This window comes from Porites lutea, chromosome 3 (assembly GCF_958299795.1).
Source record: "Porites lutea chromosome 3, jaPorLute2.1, whole genome shotgun sequence".
Lineage (NCBI taxonomy): Eukaryota > Metazoa > Cnidaria > Anthozoa > Scleractinia > Poritidae > Porites > Porites lutea.
In genome coordinates, this window is record NC_133203.1 from 923491 (window position 1) to 943490 (window position 20000).

General features: G+C 40.4%; 2 protein-coding genes across 2 annotated transcripts in view; both read right to left on the reverse strand.

Moving 5' to 3' along the window:
* Positions 1 to 11001, reverse strand: part of LOC140929250 (sodium- and chloride-dependent GABA transporter 1-like) — an 11477-nt gene extending 476 nt beyond the window's left edge. Inside the window, exons 1-14 of the mRNA XM_073379055.1 lie at positions 10707 to 11001; positions 7501 to 7707; positions 6856 to 6990; positions 6360 to 6570; positions 5684 to 5816; positions 5115 to 5249; positions 4342 to 4445; positions 4122 to 4246; positions 3760 to 3872; positions 3097 to 3228; positions 2541 to 2640; positions 2371 to 2471; positions 1390 to 1575; positions 1 to 296 (exon numbers count right to left, since the gene is read on the reverse strand). The exon at positions 1 to 296 is cut by the window's left edge and continues 476 nt beyond it. Coding sequence (XP_073235156.1) covers positions 195 to 296; positions 1390 to 1575; positions 2371 to 2471; positions 2541 to 2640; positions 3097 to 3228; positions 3760 to 3872; positions 4122 to 4246; positions 4342 to 4445; positions 5115 to 5249; positions 5684 to 5816; positions 6360 to 6570; positions 6856 to 6990; positions 7501 to 7705 — 1782 coding nt within the window. The 5' untranslated portion in view covers positions 7706 to 7707; positions 10707 to 11001 and the 3' untranslated portion in view covers positions 1 to 194. The remainder of the gene's footprint in view (positions 297 to 1389; positions 1576 to 2370; positions 2472 to 2540; positions 2641 to 3096; positions 3229 to 3759; positions 3873 to 4121; positions 4247 to 4341; positions 4446 to 5114; positions 5250 to 5683; positions 5817 to 6359; positions 6571 to 6855; positions 6991 to 7500; positions 7708 to 10706) is intronic.
* A 411-nt stretch (positions 11002 to 11412) lies between these two features.
* LOC140930120 (glycine--tRNA ligase-like) overlaps positions 11413 to 20000 on the reverse strand; it is a 13324-nt gene continuing 4736 nt past the window's right edge. Inside the window, exons 8-17 of the mRNA XM_073379785.1 lie at positions 19800 to 19949; positions 19023 to 19185; positions 17899 to 18063; positions 16949 to 17056; positions 15948 to 16093; positions 15230 to 15318; positions 14529 to 14638; positions 13658 to 13751; positions 12908 to 13098; positions 11413 to 12215 (exon numbers count right to left, since the gene is read on the reverse strand). Of these exons, the coding sequence (XP_073235886.1) occupies positions 12105 to 12215; positions 12908 to 13098; positions 13658 to 13751; positions 14529 to 14638; positions 15230 to 15318; positions 15948 to 16093; positions 16949 to 17056; positions 17899 to 18063; positions 19023 to 19185; positions 19800 to 19949 (1327 nt within the window). The 3' untranslated portion in view covers positions 11413 to 12104. The remainder of the gene's footprint in view (positions 12216 to 12907; positions 13099 to 13657; positions 13752 to 14528; positions 14639 to 15229; positions 15319 to 15947; positions 16094 to 16948; positions 17057 to 17898; positions 18064 to 19022; positions 19186 to 19799; positions 19950 to 20000) is intronic.

Below are 20000 nucleotides of genomic sequence, written 5' to 3' on the forward strand. Positions count from 1 at the left end.
AACGGTTCTTTTTCTTTTCCATTTCAAACTTTGATAGTATGCCACCACAGCAAAATGCAAACGTGAATGTGCCAGTTCAGTTCTCCGTTTTGGATTTTTACCGCAAGAACGCTCCATATGTAGTAGTTATCAAAGAGCAAACATCAGGTGAAAGAAACGGTCAAGATTCCAGTCATCTCTCGACTGCAATTTAGTTACATATTACTTATATACACCGGTGGTTCAATGCCGCCTTCCACATGCTTCATTTCCATGGCGTTGAATTCGTTGGGCACAAATATGGCCGTATGAAGTGTCTGAAAGACAAAAAAGTATTTCTAAAAATAAATTCAATTATAGCGTTCCTAGACTGCGTGAGAAGCCTAGATTGGTGAGGAAAGGAGGAAAATAGAAAATACAGAGGCTTAAGTTTAACCCTTTAAATCCTAAGATCAAAATTAAATTCTCGCGCGTTTGTCACCCCTATTCATTTACTATAGAAGTAGTGAAGAGAAGTTGATAAAATATCAAGTAAATACATCTTGTGCGATCATGCATGACCACTCTGTTTTGCAAAGCATTGCTATTACAAGGAGAGATTTGATGTTGATCACTCTTAAGGTTTAAAGGATTAAGTCCTCGTCTCTCTTTTTTACATCTCCGTATAAGTATGCTGAAAGCTTAGCCTAGCATATAATCCGCTCAAAGATATAAGGACAGGGAGTAATATTCTAAGATGCGCACGCGCCGTGATTAACTAGTCTAAAAGCTTGTTACCAAAGGTGATGTTAAACGGGACGATTCGCAACAATGATTTTTCGCGCAACACAGCGTTACAACACTGTCGCGACATTGTTTCGAATGGTTACAACATTGGTGTAGCATTGCAACGCTGTGTTTCGCTAAAAATCGTCGTTGCGAATCGTCCCGTGTAACATCACCTTTAAGCAGGCATCGAAAGTCATTCGTATGCTTTATACCCCAGATTCAACAGAAGTGCTTTAAGAATTTTGGAAGAAAACGAGCAAAAAGTAAGAAAACCAAGAAGAGTCAATAGAAACTCCCGAACACAATAAAATTCGCCACTTTAGAAACGAGAAGTGGGCTGGAACACGTTACTGGGGATGCGCAGGTCAGTTATTGGCCAATTTTCTCCCCGTCCCTTAAAATAGTCCCAGAAGTCTTTACGAAAGTTAACCCGACCCAGTTTCTTTCACGTTTCTAAAGTGGTAAATTAAAGGCAAGGACAAAACTGGTTCATATGCAGGTACTTTGTCACCTCGCCACCTGTAGGTGGATAATACTATGTAAGTAAGCTGTGGCAGTTATTTCAGAGTCATTCGCTGGAGGCGAGTCTATTTCTCGTTGGTGGCAAGATGGTGTGGTAGCGAGATGACTGTGAACTCCTACCTGAGCGGAGCTTGTGCCACCTTTCTCGAAACAATAAATGTCTACAATAGTTTTCACGATGAAGATAGGCACAAACAGCATGGACGTTGCGGCAATGATCCACCCTACGGCCTCCCCCCAGGCGGGATAGACGTAGTCCTCATACTTGATTCTAGAAGACTTGATTAAGCTGAACAGCAGTATACCCTAAATAAAGAATAAGCCAAAGTTAGGCCCAGTTCAAACGTCCAATTCCACATGTGCCGAGCTTAATTCGAGAATTAACAGCATGTGAGATGCAACTTCTGAATCAATTAAATTCGCCAGTTTCAAATGAAAGACAACTTTGCCGAATCTGCCACTTGAACAGTGGAAGATTTGACTTTGGTTCGGCATTTCATTCAGACGTCGCTCGTCACATGTGCCAAAAATAATGCATTAATTATATAGAAACTATTACATTGTGTATCCATATTGGATAACAAGTTGTTTTAGAGACTGGGAATAATTAATTACAACAAATGGAGTTAAATTCGGCAGCATTATATTCGACGTCTGAATAATCTGCCTGCGATCAGGGGTTCTTTTTTCGGGAGAGCGTAGAAAAAGAAGTTTATCTCAGAGAACCTAATCTGATTGGCTTTATATTGAGCGTAAGTGTTTATGGTACCGAAGCATTCAATTTGTTAATTCTGAAAAAATGGAAATTGGCGGAAGACAAAAAAGTCAAAGTACCCAGTAGCTTCAGCAACTTCACCAAGAACTGAAAGAATAGAGTGATAGTAAATTATGCCACACAAAACCAAATCAGAATGTTACAGAATATCGCACTACGCATGTTTACCAAACTTCTCTGCCCAAAGACACCCCTCCCCCCTCCCCTCCCCCCCCCCCCCCCCTACAAGTACAGACTACCAAGCTGGTTAAAGGCAACTAAAGTGAATCACTATTCAGGCCAAATGCATGATAATTATTTTAAACGTTTTAGATTTGTGTACTTACTAGAACCATAAGTGGTGAAACATATTTCCAGCAGATCAACCACCACTTGGAGATTGGATGCCCGATCATGTCTTCCACGTCACGTGCAAATCTTTCGGCTCCTAGGGGAATTCACACGAGTTAATTTTTCCACTCATCTGAAAGTATGAATCCAAACAAAGTCAACTTACCGTAAATCCATGCAACGACGATCAGCTCCAAAAACACAATGAACAGAAGTGATAAGCCGGCTGAGAACGAGTCAAATAGGTTAAACACGTATATACCACCCTGTGAAATAGGAAAAGAAATTTATGCTGTCAAGCACACATTTTTCAGGCATTAACTTAAAGAAACAGCGACTTTGCCAACGGGCCTAGTATTCCAGTTCTAAGCGTGTTGTACGGAAGAAAGTGGCTCACTTATTAAATCGACACATCGCAGAGCACGTACCAATTAATTTTAATAAATGTAGGATGGTACTATGGGCGATGATGTTAATGATGATGAAGACGGCGACGATGACGCTAATGATGATAATGATGATAATGATGACGTTGAAAACCGTGAAAAACACAAATTACAATGATGACGCTGTGATTATGATGATGATGATGAGAAAAAAAAAACATGAGAGGTACAACAGTACACATCACGAAATGTTTTGGAAAATGACAAAGATGTTTAACACAATAATCAAAGCGATACTGATCAATTCTCGTTAAAACATCATTTCCAATAACTCACTTCAGTCACACAAGAAAGACCAAGCAGGAAGAGTATCACACATATAACAAGTACAACAAGCTCCCGATAGCGACTCAACTTTCGAGGGTAATGCTCGATTATACATGCAGCAACTATTTCCACCTGACCAAACTGAAAAAAAAAATTGAAAAATACAGAACTTGATTAGCTATTTAAAATAAAATACGAGATGTGATTTGAAAAAAAAAAGCAACAAAAGTGATCGTGAGTGAGGAATTTAACTAAGAAATTTTGTTAATCCATGAAATTCGAGCGGTCGAAAATGCTTAGCTTTGAGCAACAGACCTTTCCGGTACATTTAAGTAGAGAGTGATTAAAATAAACTGTTAGCTTTTCCCTGGGGATTGGGATACAACCAGTAGTCGTAACAACTCAGATAAAATCCAATAGGCCATTTCCGAGTTTCCCCGGGGCCTCTGTTTCAAAACGAAGGTAGGTGCTCAGCCTTTGATATGGAAATCATTTTCATTCTCATGCAAATAAAACTCATTTTCACAAGAAAGGTTGTGCACCTAGACTCATTTTGAAAGTGAGGGTTTTCGGAACTCGGATGTGGCCTATTTTGGTCGCTCACTGACTCCATCCTCTGCCAAACTATAATTCCCTTAAAATCTAACCCCTTGTATTAGTTATATTATTTACCTGACTGTCTAAACCCAACATAATCAGCATGAAGAAAAACAGCACAGCCCAAGCTTGAGGGACAGGCAGCTCCGCTAAGGCTGCTGGGTAGGCTATAAACGCTAATCCGGGACCTTCAAAAAAACAACAAAGACATAATCACTTAAGGATTTTTAGGATCAGACAAAATGCCAGAATAGTTTATAATAACGAAGTTGTGTATACTGAGGTCACATTTAAACGTACATAGAGAGGCTTCTTGAAAAATAGAGAGCCAATGCATATCTTCTTCAGGAAGCGCATAACCCTAAGACATTCGAACAAGATCTGAAGCCTTCAGAGATTTCCGAATATTTACGAAGTTAAACAAGAGCTGCCTGTACCTTGTGATGCTACATCAGCTACGCTCTTTCCTTGCTGCCCAGCGATAAACCCCAAAATAGAAAATATTGCAAAGCCAGCGAACACACTGGTGGCACAGTTTGTGATGGAAATTATAAGGGAGTCCCTGGATAAAATAGAAAATAGCGATAAAAAAAATGTCGATACTTTTTGACAGCTTTTTTGAAAAGGGCGCGTAAAGACTGCTAAGGCTGCTCTTACTTCAGAATGTTATTGTTCTTGTTATTATAGCTGGCGAATGTCAGGTTGACACCCATTCCCATTGCTAAGGAGTACAGAACCTGTGCCGCTGCATCAATCCACACCTTCCAAAACAAAACAACTGATTCATTAGCTACTGGCCGGACTATATACATCAATAGTCACTCTATACTCTATACTCTGTACCCTACAATCCGTTGGGTAGCCTGGGATCGAGAGTGACCGCGAGCGCTTATGGGATTCCTTAGCTACGGGGAACGTGCGTAATTTTCTGTTCTGAAAGGCACAGAGCAACTTCTATGTGGTTTTGGCATTATTCAACTTGGTCTCACGAAGTCCGTGCTCCCAGCCCAGACGATCCCATAAACTCTCCCTTACCTTCCTGGTCCCCAGGGCCTTTCTCGCCCCTCAGTCCCAATGTACGTGCTCCTTCAACATATGGGAGCAATTGAAAGTGTATTTTACCATGGCCAGTTCAGAACTAAATCGTACACCGAGAAAAATTAATTAAAAGAGATACTGCCGAGATTTAGGATCTCACCAGCTAAAGATACCTCTGACAACCACCCGCCACCTTAGAATCCAGAAGGAAACTGAGCCGAGTTAAGTTTCGCAAAGACTTTTGGGATTGTTACAAGAGACAAGGAAAAAAGTTGGCCAATAGCTGACCGGCGCGTCTCCAGTAACGAGCCCAGAATCAATTGTGGGACGCATTTCGGCCCCAATTCCCTTGTCTTTTCTTAAATGGCAAATAACACTAGTCAATACTGTACCTTTGGATCTGCGAGTCTCTCCCAAGAGGGAACAAGGTAGAATACCAGTCCATCTTTAGCCCCAGGTAGAGTGACCCCTCGGAAAAACAAGATTACCAAGATAACGTAAGGTGCTGTGGCTGTTACGTACACGACCTGCAAATAATACCAAAACGACCTCAGGTTTTTTTAACGACGTGTTCTGATGCAAGCTGGTGTCCCCGTGGAGTCATTTACATCCCAAAGGGTTGCACCGGGGCTAAGAGCGAATTCTACAGCATTTTTCAAAGGGGTATTGCAATATGCGCACTCAGTTCAATTAATCAATTATAGGGATAAATTATAGAGACAAATTGCCTGTTGCCGTGTGAGTTTCTCGGCGAGAAATGTATCAGATTCTAGTTAGGATATTTCTGTGCATACCTTTAGTGGAATAATCAGTGGTCTTCGAGGTATGCACGTATTAGTACGCGTGTATAAATTTTACCTCTATATGAAATGAATGGTATTCTAAGCAAGTAAACTCAGGGGTGGATAGGAGCAACTATAACTAATGCCAAGCCAAACCAAGTTATTCTTCATGTGATCACCTTTCCAGTCGTTCGCACGCCTTTCCATATACAGAAATAAACTAATATCCAGGCCACTAACACGCTGATTGTAATAGGTACATTGAGAGAGCCTGGTTCATCAATCCCGCTTGAAATCCTCAGCGTTTCCTTTCTGTTGATAAAATAAACAACCCTGATAATGACAAAGAACGTCCCCCTAAAGGATTAGGAAGAGCATTTGAGAATGTCGGAGACGGGACATCCATTTACGTGGTCTTCAATTACATTTAGTTTACGACTGCGTATTGGTCCAGCTTCAATCTCGCTTTGTGGACCAGCGATCCATTCCTCCCATATTGTGCAGTCTCTTTAAAACCACCTATACAATAAATCTTAATTACCACACCGTCCTGCATGCATGTTATGTCGTTCGCTGCTTCGTGACGATATTTCGCCAGCCTCTAGGACACGCATGATCTTGATCCTTAATTTTTACGGCCCGAGTAAAAAGTCTCTGATTGAAACACTGCTCATAACAAGCAGAAATTTCACTGACCGCAATTTTTTTTCCATCGCATTACCATGATAAAAATCGGAATAGCAAACAGACAAAACAAGGAATCTCTTGCCTCACTTTCACCCAAAGGCCAGGATACACAGCACGCATCTGTAAAGTGGCCTAAGAAGGTAAGCGGCTTAGCCTAGAACAACTTACACGAGGAATTCCCGACTGGGGGAAGACCCGGATGCATTAGGATTTGAAGCGTTGTAGACATAGCAGTCTGGTGTGTTCCACGGGTGATGACATCCCACCCATGGAATATCCTTCTTGAAAGCCTGATAGAAGTAAAACAGAGACCACGCCATGATTACGTTATAGTAGACTGATACCAGGAATGAGACAGCGATGCTTGCAAAGCCGATTCCTAAGGAAGAAAAGAATAAGGCAAGACTTATTCAGGTTTTAGTACATGCCAGTGGCGGATCCAGACCTTCGGGAAAACTGGGGGGAGGGGGGTAGTCTAAAAAAAAAATGTGTTTTCGGCCTTTCGGGCCTTAGTTTGGTCTAAAAATAAGGGAGAGGCCCGGCCCCCCCCACCCGGGCCCCTTTCCCTGGATCTGCCACTTTATGCAGTTCTCCAACATAGTAAATATCGTCAGCCACTTAAACCGAAATGATAGCGATTTAAGGCAAGAGGGGTACAAATTACCTCTGAGTAACGGACATAGCTTGTTCCAGGCGTGCACTGGTTCTGACTGAGTAAATTGTCCCACACATTGTTCAAGGAAAAAAATCGGTACCCCTCCAAATGCCAGAAAGAGTAGATAAGGAATCAAAAATGCCCCTGCAGAAACAAAAAAAGACCATCACTAACATCAGTACTGAGGAAAAATACTTAAGTTAGTTCTCTATTCAAGCAATAGTACAACTGGACGGTAAACTGCGCCTAGGGTAACTTTTGCTTTGCAAATTCTGTTGAGAGTTTTCTTAAGCTTTGCTAAGCTGTTTAGCAAGCCGGTGAAAAATATGAAGGGAGTTTCCTTTTGTTGCGCTGTCTCATAGTTTCAATCATTTTGTTTAATGACTTATTCCTGCCAGCCTTTTAAAAGTTTTTCTACGTTTTCAATGCTTCGAATGTTAGAAACGCGTCCGTTTTAGGCTAATCGCATACTCGGCTTCGATTCCTTTCTTTCGTTTCCATTCCTCACCTGGAAACTTTCAATGCGTCGTAGGTTAAAAACCGTCCACTGGTGACCAGAACCCAAAAGTATACTCGGCCTCCATTCCGATCTCTTCCCCACTTAGAAATTTATCACGTACTGTGTTTTTTGTGAATAAACCTATCGATACCTACCGCCTCCATTTTTAAAGCACATGTATGGAAATCTCCACATGTTTCCATATCCTACGCAGAAACCAATGCACGCGAACAAAAACTCAATTTTTCTGCTCCAACGATCTCGGCCTTCCTTGTCTACTACAAAGACAGGCTTTTCCTCATGATGTTCGGGTTTTCTCTCCAAAGTAAACGTTACAGATCCGCTGTCTAGAGTGTTCATGTCTGGAAACAAATACATACACAAACAAGAAGAGATTGGTATGGTGGCCCGCTAACGCCATAGCAATTTTGCACTTTTTTGGTGAAATTTAGACACTTTCCATTCTATTTTCCTTTATTTTTTCTTTTTAATTTGTTTTCTTTGATTATTTTTATCTTTTTTTTATTTCTTTTCTTTTAATTATTTTTATCTTTATTAAAAATTTCTTTTCTTTTAATGATTTTTATCTTATTTTTTTTTCGTTCTCCCTTTTTTAACTTTAATTATTTCTTCTTACTTTTTATTTTGATTTATTTTGTAATTTTTATTTCATTTGGTTATACAATTTTTTTGTTTAATAAAAATTTACAGTGATCTAATTTTGAAAAAAAAGTCTCTAACCCAGCAACGCCATAGACCAGAATTCCTCGCGCGCAACGAAGCGTTCCTCGTGCGCTTTTTCTCACTTCAGTCAATCGCCCGTGCCACATTTCTGCATGCAACATGTCGAAAAGGATTTCTAACACAAAACAGTTAATTGAATTTTTAACATATTGACAACAGAGAAATTTTGCTAGTCAAGTCAGCGAAAGTTGTTTGAAACCTAAAGGACTTTAAATTGCTATCCTAACTCTAAAGCCCCATATTGATATAAAGTTTAAGGGTCCGCTTTCAGTGACGTCAATGGACCGCAACAAGAGAACGTCTGTTCTTTTGATGGTAAGAAAAGAAAAGAAGGTCGTAAGAAAAGTTTCAAAAGCTTATGTAAGTCACCGAACTGTTCTAGATTTTTTTTCAACGAAAACGAACACTTCAGCGTAAATTATAGAAACAGTACTACGTTTGCGCATTTGTTAGCTTCAAAACAGCACGTAAAGACAGAATATTTTAGGACCATAAAAGTGGAAGATATTTGCTCTTTGGGGGGCGCGCGACACTACATGACCCCCGCTTTTCATTTCTTTCGTTCAAGTTCAAGGTCATTTATTCACACTTATTCAATTACAATACAACAACAATAAGAAAAAAAAGACGTACAAACAGAGCTAACTATACACTGAATTAAACATAACAAAGGAAAAAAGTGTGTAACAGCCAAAGGAGCCAAGCTTTCGAGTTGGCTACTACCACAGAGCGGTTACAAGTGGGTGGAGGTTATACGGATGACCTTAGTTATTCGAACTAAAGTTCATTTCCTTAGCCTTGCCACACTTTTTGTGTCGTTCTACTATATTTAATTCCAGCTCTGCTATTATGAATTCCCCATTATTTAAACTAATCTTTGTTGCCTATGGACTTGACAAAGATGTTAAAATGTATTTGGCGGAATGCATCAAGAGGTTTCTCACAAAGATCAACTGAACTTTTAATTTAATCTATTTTGAAATTTTCGGTTAATAAAGGCTACAAGCAAAAGTTTGGTACTTTTGTACTATGCTAGTTATTTCGAGCCCCTGTTCAAATCCGACTATCTCCTCCCCTTCAATTGAGGAGCGTTCAATGGTATTGGCCTTTTACCAGAAACGAGAACTGCTGTAAACAACGAATGATAAGTATATTGAACCCTGTTTTTATACTGTCATCTAGTGGAGCTTGGTTTAAATTCAAAGACAAATATAAAAAGTTTGAAAGTATAACCGGGGAGAGCTATGCGTGGGCATTAGCCACTGATCAGAGGATATGGGTCGTTCGGGCCTTCAATTCTCACAGAGTTTGTGAAGTGCTTTGCATTCACTACCTCTCTATAAACAGTCCAAATTTCATGCCATTCTTGAAATTTCTTTCATTGATAGTTTTGTGAACCTTTCGAAAATCGTAAATAACATATGCCTTTGTTAGCCCCGGTGAACCGCTTTCCCGCCCCTTCCCTAGGCAATATAACAGTGAACAATGGTTACATAAACTGCTCTGGATGAGTAAGTCTAGTTTCAAAATTCCACCATATCAAATAACTACGCCTAGAGCATTGGAGACATTGAAAGCAATGTAGTTCAAAGCTAAAAGAATGTTTGAAACTGTTTATGATACGACTTAATAGATACCGCCAAGGTGGAGGGCCATCATTAATTACAAATATTAAAAGGCGAAAATATTAAGAGCCGTCAACACGCGCTTTTGTTGTTCTGTCTTCCTAGTAGTTTCAAGTCGTATATTAAACGGGTCTCGCTGCACGCAGAATTATGTATCAAAGGAAGCTGAAAAAAATTCCTGACTTAACCGGAGAGGCTTTCCGCACAACTACAAACATAGCATGCACATGTGCTTTTCGAGCTTTTCAATATCAAAATACGTCAAGTACGTTCTTAAAATTGGGTCTACGCAAAACACGAACCAGTTTGTTTGCATGTACTTCACAAACGATACGCAGCCTTACTTTTTTTTGTCTTCTCAAAAGATGGACAATTATATTGTATTTATAAAACAAACGTACCCACCAGCCACTATCGCCATGTTTATTTTAAGGTGAACTGAACATAATTAATTTGTGTACCAGCCGTGCATGGCGCCCGCGACAAGATCTCCGGAAATTATTATTTATTTACTTTCAAACCACTAATCTCAATTGTTTTTGTTCCCTCATTATAACAATTTCTTTTCAAAAAGGACTCAAGAAACGGAATTTCCGCACACATATCATTCAACATATTACCTGATCTGAGCCGGCTTCATTAGGAACAATGAGTTGTCATTTTGACATATGGATTTCTAGGGGAACGTGGAGAGCTCCATAGAACTCCGTATTTATGGTCTTTACGGGGTAATCACGGCTCGTACAGTCTTAAAAAGTAAACGAGTATGCTTTATAGCCAAAGAAAAAGGCGTCCTCCAATTGTTTACATCTGAATACTGTGTATACACATGTGTTCCCAATTCCCAATCGCTGACTACCTTGCTCACTCTTGCTCATTTGATTCTAGGCCGGCAGAAAAACTTGCAGAAATGACCAGCTTTTCTACGATTATTCAAAAAAACTGTTGCGTACAATTACACCCGATCTCTAAAATTTCTACTTGCCTCTCACCTGTAGATCTTGTTCTTCTTGAGGAGAGCAAAGGCAACAACAAACCACGCACATGCACACTTGTGGTCACAGCGGTCAATCTCCGGTTTGCTTGCCGCGCGAAGGGCTACGGTTTTCAATATTTGTTGTCATGTCTGATCTAATTTGCCAAGATCAATAAACCAGACCAGCACACGTGGTCACGCAAGTCTATTTTATGTGTACCCCACGTCCCCGCCCACGCGCACGTAGCGAGAACTTTTACCGGAACTCAGTTATAGGGCACGCATCCTTAATGGCTTCCATAAGGGTTTCCTTAATCTATTTATCATATAGCCTGGATTTGCTGTAGCCTAGGAGCAGGCTCTCTTTTGCGAGTTTGGGGAAAATTTTGCGGCGAAGCGCGAGCCGGCGAAGCCACAATTCGACACAATGCACTTTTCCTCGCCCGCGAGTTCCCTATCCAGGTCTCGAGAGACAAGTCTGCTTGCAACGTACCTAATACCCCAATTAAGGTCCCAAAAAAATACATGATACCCGATAAATCAAGGTAATTTTTTCTCCTTTTTCTTTGCCAGTTTTTCGTGTCTCATTCCGTATAAAGCTTAACCCTTCATGATATAAGCAGTACGTTCACAGGCTGGCATCCCAGACAAGGAACTCAGGATGCGTGATGAGGAAACGTTTGGAGAAAAAGATAGTCCGGTATCGATTTCAATATTTATTTTTAATTTTTTAAATATATTTGACGGATAAAGCACCATAAAGGGCACTATCACGGGAATTCTTGCCATACTATTAAAAAAAGGTATAGACTTAAAAGCGAATTCTAAGGAAGAAAACCAATCGAGTATAAGAATTTCTGGCAGCCTCCGTAGCTGGCGGTAGAGGAGACTGTTTACAAACATTGTTTTTGTTATTCGAATTTGAAACGAATGAAACAAAGAATCGTTTGTGGTAAGAACCAATGCACTTCCGGTCAACACATTAATATCAACAGGTGAAGTCAGCGTAAGTATCTGTGACTGTTGACAAAACAACGACCACACAAGCATCCTTGGAATGAATTCGGCTGTAAAGAAGCGAGACGAATTGGCCTTCGGAAAGCACTTGCGCACTCTAATCTAGCCGTGTCCCAGCTACGAAGGCTACATTCTGGCGGTTTTTCCAAAGAGTATGGCAAAAATCCGATCCTTGTCCTCTTCATCATTTTTGGCCCTGGGCAAGATAAATGTGTGTCATTACAGTTGCTAAGCAACTGTCCTTACAATCTATTCTTACTTTGCTCGTTTTTCAGCTTCCTGAATTTTTTTTACCTAAATGATACTTTTTCTCCTCAGCTGGGGTAGTGACAGCTCATTTGTTAAGTAGCTAAGTAGCCACTTAGATACTGGTTTATTGCAGTTATATTTGACCAGCCTACTTGGCACCAGTCTCCTGTCCTTCGAAAAGACCATATTTGGCCTCCACTTCTGGCCACGTGACTTTGCCGCGGACAAGGCTGTTGACTATAGACGGAAGCTCGTCAATCTAAACAAAAACAAAATACAATTCCTTTTGTTAATTGTTATGGTTATTTCAAGTTTCCGCCACGAAACAAAAAACTCAAGTTGCTTACACCAGATTTTGAAGCAAAAGAAACGGCGTCAGCAAACGTTTGTAAACAACAACAACAACAACAAAAAAACAAAACAAAAACAAAACGAAAAACGGTCAGACGGTAGACTTCCAATCAGTGAAAGCTACTACCCACTACTTTCAAATCTCTGGCATTGATTACGGTTGAACGTTCCCGAGCGAAAAATTTTAAACAGTTAAGTGTTGCTAAGACAACCGAGGAGGGCTGGGTACGAGTCGGCTTATTATGGGATAAACAACACGAGACCCACATAGTTAGTAAGAGCCCATTGAAATTAGGAAAAATCTCAAGTTTGGTGTCGATCGGGCCAAAATTTAACACCTATTTAAAAACTTGAAAATTAATAAGAGATGTATATGGATTGCCGGACACACCGTCCGAACGTCTATATATTTCTTAGTAAATTTTGTAGTTTTCGAATGGCTGTATCTCGTTCAATATAGGCCCTATAAATACCAAACTTGAGAATGTTGCTAACCTCAATGTGCTCTTTCTGACTACATGGGTCTCGTGTTGTTTATCCCATAATAAACAGACTCGTACCCAGCCTCTCTTGGTTTGAAACTAAGCAATAATCGTTTACCTCGGCTCGTATTTGACGAGTAGAGTTTCTTTCTCGTAGAGTGGCACTGTGTGGTTCTTTGTTTACAGTATCAAAGTCCACTGTGATGCCAAATGGAATGGCAATCTCATCTGTACGCGCGTAACGGCGGCCGATCGATCCACTTGAATCGTCCACTTTGTGGGAAATATCTAGCTCTGTTAGTGAGGCGGCTGAAGAAATGGGGAAGAAAGAAAAGAGAGAGGATACACAAAATTGAAATGAGAGCTAAGACCATGATGCAAAGAATTCACAAAAATTAATTTCTTGAACAAACAGTTTACCATGCCAAACTGTGAAACGCAACTACGAGAAAAATCTTTGAAAAACGCATGAAATTTTGTTTTTTTCGAATTGAAAGGGATAACTTAAAAACCTTATTGGCAATAAAAAAAAATCCTGTTATCCCCTTCTGACAAAAACTTCATCTGAACAAAGAATAGAACGGGAGATGGGGTTTTTTCAGTACCCTTCGAACCCAGACGTATTTCCGGTGGTCGCTTCTGTCCACCCAAAAAGTAAAATTAGAAGGGGTCTGAGGAGGGGAGCATGGGTTCTAATCCCAAGTACTCACAGAACAAAGCTCAAGACCAAGAGCTATTACTTGGACTTAGCACCTGCGCGGTCATCATTTCCCGCACAAGTAGACTCAAACCTTAAGAACCTTCATATTACTGGAAATGCATCAAGATTTACTAATTCAAATCTGAAACGAAAAACAGGATTACTTACACAGTTTCTTGACAAATTGAACAAATTCCTTGTTCTTGCTGAGTGGAAGGACAGAACATTTTACTGGGGCGACTGCAGGCGGTAAAGACAGCCACTAAACAAGAAATAAAACCTTGTTAATCAGTTACTTCCCTTCAATAATTCATTTTCAAACTGCTTAAATAAAATTTGCTTCTCATGTGTTAAGAAGTTACCCCAAACCCTTCCCCTCCCCCCCGAAAAAAAAAATGATGCGGATTGATAGTCTCTGGCCTGTCCAGGTGATGAGGGAGGGGATTACTTGAGTGTCCGTTCAGCCCTCCACCTCACCCCACCCCACCCCAGCCTATTCTTACACCTTCTATCCAAGATACCCCTTCTTCATTCTCACACGTTGCTTACTGTGACTGGGTATGTTGCCCTTGCTAATGCTTGTGTTGCAACCAGTGAAACAAGGATAGTTTAACACAGCAAAAGATGTTGCAGCTTTTTGAAGTTGTATAAACAAATCCATTTTTTTTTTAAAGACTGGCTGTCGTAGGCTAGGCGTCGTTGCAACTCGTTACATGAAATAGTAGCCTATTTTTATTCTCGTTCAGCAACTTTCAACATGTTGAATGGCGTTCGTAACATCCTGGCCTGCGTGGTAGGCGTTAAACGACGAAGGGATGGGGACTATTTTTCCCATCCTTGCGCGCCCCTCGCGCAATCGCACGCTCACATTCCCCCTTCCTCTTCCCACTCAGGCTAGTAACATTCAGCATGGGATGATACACCGTTCAACAAGAGCTGCAACTATTGTTGATCAAATAAGTTAAATCGTGTGTCACTGGCTATAGATATACACAAGGTCTAGATTGTGAGAGGGTAAGAAGTAAAGAAAGGACAATACCGTTCTTTGTTCGTCTCCTTCTCTGATTTGAAAGTTATGTTCAAGGACAGAGTACATGATTCTCCCCACTCCAAAAGATGGCTCTATCACGTGAGGCTCCACGTCACGGACTGAAGAAAACACAAGGATACATGACTCAATAACACTGATGATAAAAACTTCCTCCACATACAAATTCTCCAAACTGAATTCCATACATTTCTTTAAAGAATTAGTTGAGAGAATTTGACAAAAGATCAAAGCATTTTCCCCCGGCCGATCGTTTTATTACTTTTGGGCAACTTTTTCTGTTGTTACCCACCATACAATTCGATTAGAGTCACGATCTAGCAATGACGAACAGTCACACTAAGAGATCACAACTGAATTAATCAGACTCCTCCTAGAAAATAAGGCTCTAAAATAGGCCATTTCCGAGATCCCCCGGGCCTCTGTATTAAAACGAGGTTAGGTGCTCAACCTTTGATATGGAAATGATTTTTCATTCTCATGCAAATAAAACTCATTTCCACAAGAAAGGTTGTGAACTTGGCCTCATTTTGAAAGTGAGGGTTTTTGGAATTCGGAAGTGGCCTATTGGTAAGGTAATTTTTTAGGCAAATATACACCGGACATCTAAAGACAAGTGTTCATAATATGCACCTCAGCACTTAAATATTATCCTTAAAACTTAGGACGTTATTCAGTTGTCCGTCACCTACCATGGACTTCTTTTTGGTATCGTCTGATTTCCCTGATCATGGACTTTTGAATGATGAATTCTTTTGAATCTACAGTTATGGTTGCTTCTCTGAGTAAGAAAAAATATCAGTAAAACACAGCAGTACAGAATGGTTTTTCGTTATGCCAAAAAACAATTTCTTGATTGTTTGGTTTTTTTTTCCACCCCGCCGGCGATAAGCTAAACAACCTCGCGTTAGCTTCTCTATTAATCAGCAGTAACTTGAACAAAACTCAAAACTAATTATCATTCGCTCCAAGACGTCTTTTCACTGCCGGGTACATGTATTTGCTTTAAATTCTTATTGGTGACTACCGCATTTAAGCCTTTTTTAATTGGCCAGGATAATAACCTTGGATTTGGGTTTGAGGCGTTTGACCGAAAACTACTCTATTGCTTATTGTTAAATGGCTGGTTCCTTAAGCGGACAAGATAAGCAAATCCTGTGTTCTGATTGGCTACTCAAGCGGGTAACATGCATGAAGTCCGCACCTTGCTCGAACGGATATCTCACTTTGGTGCCGTAAGAAAAAGTTCTAGGAGAATTAAAAAAAAAAACTTACAACGAATTTCAAACAAAAAAAAAAAGAGAGAGAGATATCGCCCGCATCTCCCAATCTGAATTCTCTTTCGGTACCCAAAAGTGTCAGATTCTCAAGTCTAGAGAACAGTAATTTTTTATTCAATATTATTCTCACCCATTTTCATTAAGTTTGTCTTCAAATTCTTTCACGCTATCCTTGTCTATCTGCGCCAGATAGTCCATAACAATTTTTCCTTCTTTCTTGAAAGCTTTTCCAATGGTAGGCTTTTCAGGGACGACCTCTACCATGTCTACCATTTCCTTAAAGAGTCACGATTCAAGGCTAATACAAACGCATAATTATAAAACCCTTTTTATATGCTCTGCAAAGCTTGCATTGAGTCAGAGGACCATGCATTGGCAGACCTAAGCGTCCATCCTTCAGGTACGATGCGATAGATTGAAGGTTGTTTATAAACTGATTCATCTTTCGCGCCGAAACAAAAACAGTTAATCAGAACAGAGAAGGATTTACACCAATGGCGGATGAGAACAGGGAGGGAAAGGGAAAAGCGCCTTGTAGCTTAATAGTCACATAGTACGGAAACACCTCAGTGGAACTCAAACGAAACCTTAGAACCTTAAAATGAAAGAAAATTAGTATTTTAGATGATCTCAACGTTTTTTCTTGTCTTACTACATCATTTACGTTCTGGCAAGGTGCTTTAGTATCGTGTGACCGTTTAACTTTAAAGTGCCTATTAAACTGGCTGAAAGATGTTGGAAGAAAGGACCAAGAAATCACCATCTTGTACTGAACCTTACCCTGCACAGCAAGCGTTTCCGTGTGGTTTTGGAGCAAAGAAAGACCGAAAAAGAACAAGGAACGGGATTCTTGGTTTTGGCCACGCGAAAAATGGAGCAAGAGCTCTTTAACTCGCCCTATTTTTCGCGCGGTCTTTGTGTGTCCTTCCATTTTTCACACGGCCAAAACCGAAAATCTCGTTCCTCGTTTTTTGCTCCGAAACCGCACGGAAACGCTTGATACGCAGGCTAATAAAACCAGCCTCAACGTGATGGGTCCATGGTTTTACTGGGGGATTGCAACCATTAAAGAGCAAGAAAACCTTGGTTTAAAATGGAAACAGTCTACAACCTAAACGGTTGGAAGGATACAGGTTGAGGAAGATCGACTTGGGCGACCAAACGTTCACCTGCTGCTTTTGTGTGAACTGAGAGATCATAACAGGCTCTGTCGGCACATCCTACACATTCGATCCAACCCTGTAATAAAGAGAAACATACAAGCAATCATTTTTTTATCCATCACCATGGCAACCACGAAAGGGTAAGTTCAGTTGGTGGGGCGCTGGTCTTCAAAGTGGCAGGCTGCATAGCTGGACCAGTACTCAGGGACTTCAGGTAACTGGGCAAGAAGGTAATGCTTTTCCTCTGCAAAAAGTGGATGACCTCATGAAGTGGCTGATCTTATCTCCATGAGGGGACGTAAATATGGTAATCTATTCTCACTGGTGCCTTCTGCAAACAATGCCTGTACTACTAATAAGATATGGAGGAGTTAGCCCAAGTTGGTAAGAACGGGAAGCGCCTGGTTGACAACTAATGCAAAGCTGCAGGCAGACGGTTGGGGCACGAAACGAAGCATACGAAACACCGAAAAGACTAAGCACACTATTAAGAAACCTACGATACCAGGGCACGTGTTGGATTGCCATGAACTATATGCGAGGTGCTAGGGGTTGTGTAGTATTACCGACGTAAAGTTCTCCTAATTAGCACTTTTGTGCCAAATGCACCAAAGCCAGAGGATTTCTGAAATTGATAAAAAGCATTCTAATAAAAAAAAGACCTTCAAATAACCCTCAACTTTCTTTTCCTTTTCTAAAAGGTTTTTTTGTAGCAAGAAGCATTTAAATATACCCACAACTTGCGATATCCTTTTATGGACGAGTCGCAGGCACAAAGGGCAATTACGAAGGTTTTTGGTCTTGTCGAATTATTTGCGAAAAGCTATCGCTTTCAGAATGCTGGCTCCTTATGCAATTACAAGAACACACGCGCGAAAGTGTTAACAACAAAAAAACAACAACAAAATTAACACTCACATAGGAGGTAAGAAGTTCTGCATCCCAACAGTCACAAGCATAATGTGCCATTTCATTAAACATGTGCTGTCTAAAGCGGATCTTCTTTGGGTCAGCTCCAACCTTCAACAGGAACAGGTACACTCGGCCAAGAAAGTAACCCATGGTCTGGGTACTAACGATTTTCTGTCGTCAGAAAGTAAACAGATTGAAGCAATGGTTAAGAAATTGAGAGCCAAATGGCTATCCGAGGGGGCTGGGGGAAGGGGGGGGGGAAGTATGTCCCTAGTCTAAATTACAAATGCGTTTGTTTGGCGCTTTGAGGTGTAGGCCACGTCCATGTCGGTATTTAGCCTATCGTTATATCCTTTGTCCCCACTTCCTCTAGTCTTATGTCACTGTTTCAAGGCTATCTTGCTTGTCGGAATTTTACCCTGAACACGGCCTCTATTTAAGTTAATGGAGCTTAATAGAAATTCCATTGTGCATTACGTAGTGCCTGTTTACATGGAGATGGAGGACCCCAGGTAGGTGAGGTAACCCACTTAGATGGGGTAGCCTGCCTGTCCATATAATCTCTCATTTTAATTTGATCACGTTTACATGATAGGTGGGGTGACCCCTCCTGGATTACCTCACCTACCTGGGGACCCCCACCTCCATGTAAACAAGCCCTTAGGAAGCTGTGATAGATTCCACTGTGGGTAACCTTGAAAGACCTGATAATTTCTATTGTGCTTAGCTTCCATTTAATAAGGTAATTAAATAAGGACATGACAAGGACCAGAACACTCAAATGAAGTTAGTACAGCTCAAGTATGTCATCTAAGTAATTTGAATCACCTGGTATTCAATATCAATCTGCAGAAATGAGAAAGAATCCTCGGCATTTGTTTTTCTTCTATGCATAAGGTCTTTTCTGGAAAGAATTCTTTTAAGTAAGGTTTCTGATAAAGTGTTTGAACTAACCAAAACATTTTAATTTAAAATGACAGAAGAAATTGGTAGTGAAAGATCTGATAACTGTCACATGGTGGACAAGAATGAAACTTTTGATAAAGGGCTAGAGTCTTAGAAAAGGAGTCTGGACTGGAACATAATGTCAAGATCTGAAAGAAACATCTAAGGAAGAGAAGACCACTGACCTGGTTGACTGCATCCTCAAGTGAAATGTTCAGGGGTGGTTTCCCTTCTATCTGGTTCTCTGAAGGGTACAGAGTTACCTTTTGGGAGCTCACATTTTCAAATTTAGGATGACTCTTGTCAGTTGGATCAACAAAATGTTCTATTTCAGCCAAAGTGAATTCTCTGAATAAAAAAAAAGTGGGAATAAGCATATATTATCATAAGACGAATAACATCATAAATTCGAAAAGCATTCCTGGAAAAATCATGTGCATTGAGTTGCAACCACTATGGAATGACAAGATGTTGCTGTTAGAACTATACAGTTTCTTGTCAGTAATAAGATCTACTAAAATTGTAAGGAATAGTTAAAATGATATATAATCAACCCTCTCTAATGATAACACTGTTGAAACTGTAGCCTTTGTAGCAATCACTCCCATGTAAACAAGGCCAAACCTTTGCATTTTGCTCACATAAGAAATAAGGCCCATTGACAAAATGTTGATCAGTCCAGATCTGATCAGTCCCTCCCTTTGTTTGATGATTTTGGGAGGTGTTCATCTTTTGGAAGTGCTTGTTTGAATGGACAGATGTCCATTAATTATTGGACAAAAGGTGGTGTCTCACCAGGTGCTCGTCATCATTTGGAGGTGCCCATTTTATGGATGAAATGTCTATTAATTGGACATTAGGTGGTGTCTACCTAGGTGCTCCTCTAAAGAGGTTGTTCATTTGTGAAGGTGCCTGTTTGATGAAAAGTCCATTAAGAAAGAGTTGACTGCATCTTAGTTTACCTCACTCTTAGAAGACCAGATCGAGGTGAAATTTCATTCCTGAAGGCAGGTCCAATCTGAGCTGCAGCAAATGGTAGTCTTCCATTATTGGCATCCAAAAGACGCTTGAAATTTACAAAGATTCCTTGTGCTGTTTCTGGTCTGAGATAGCTACACAAGAAAGGGAGAAATTAAAAAAAAAAACGGTAACATACATCATAT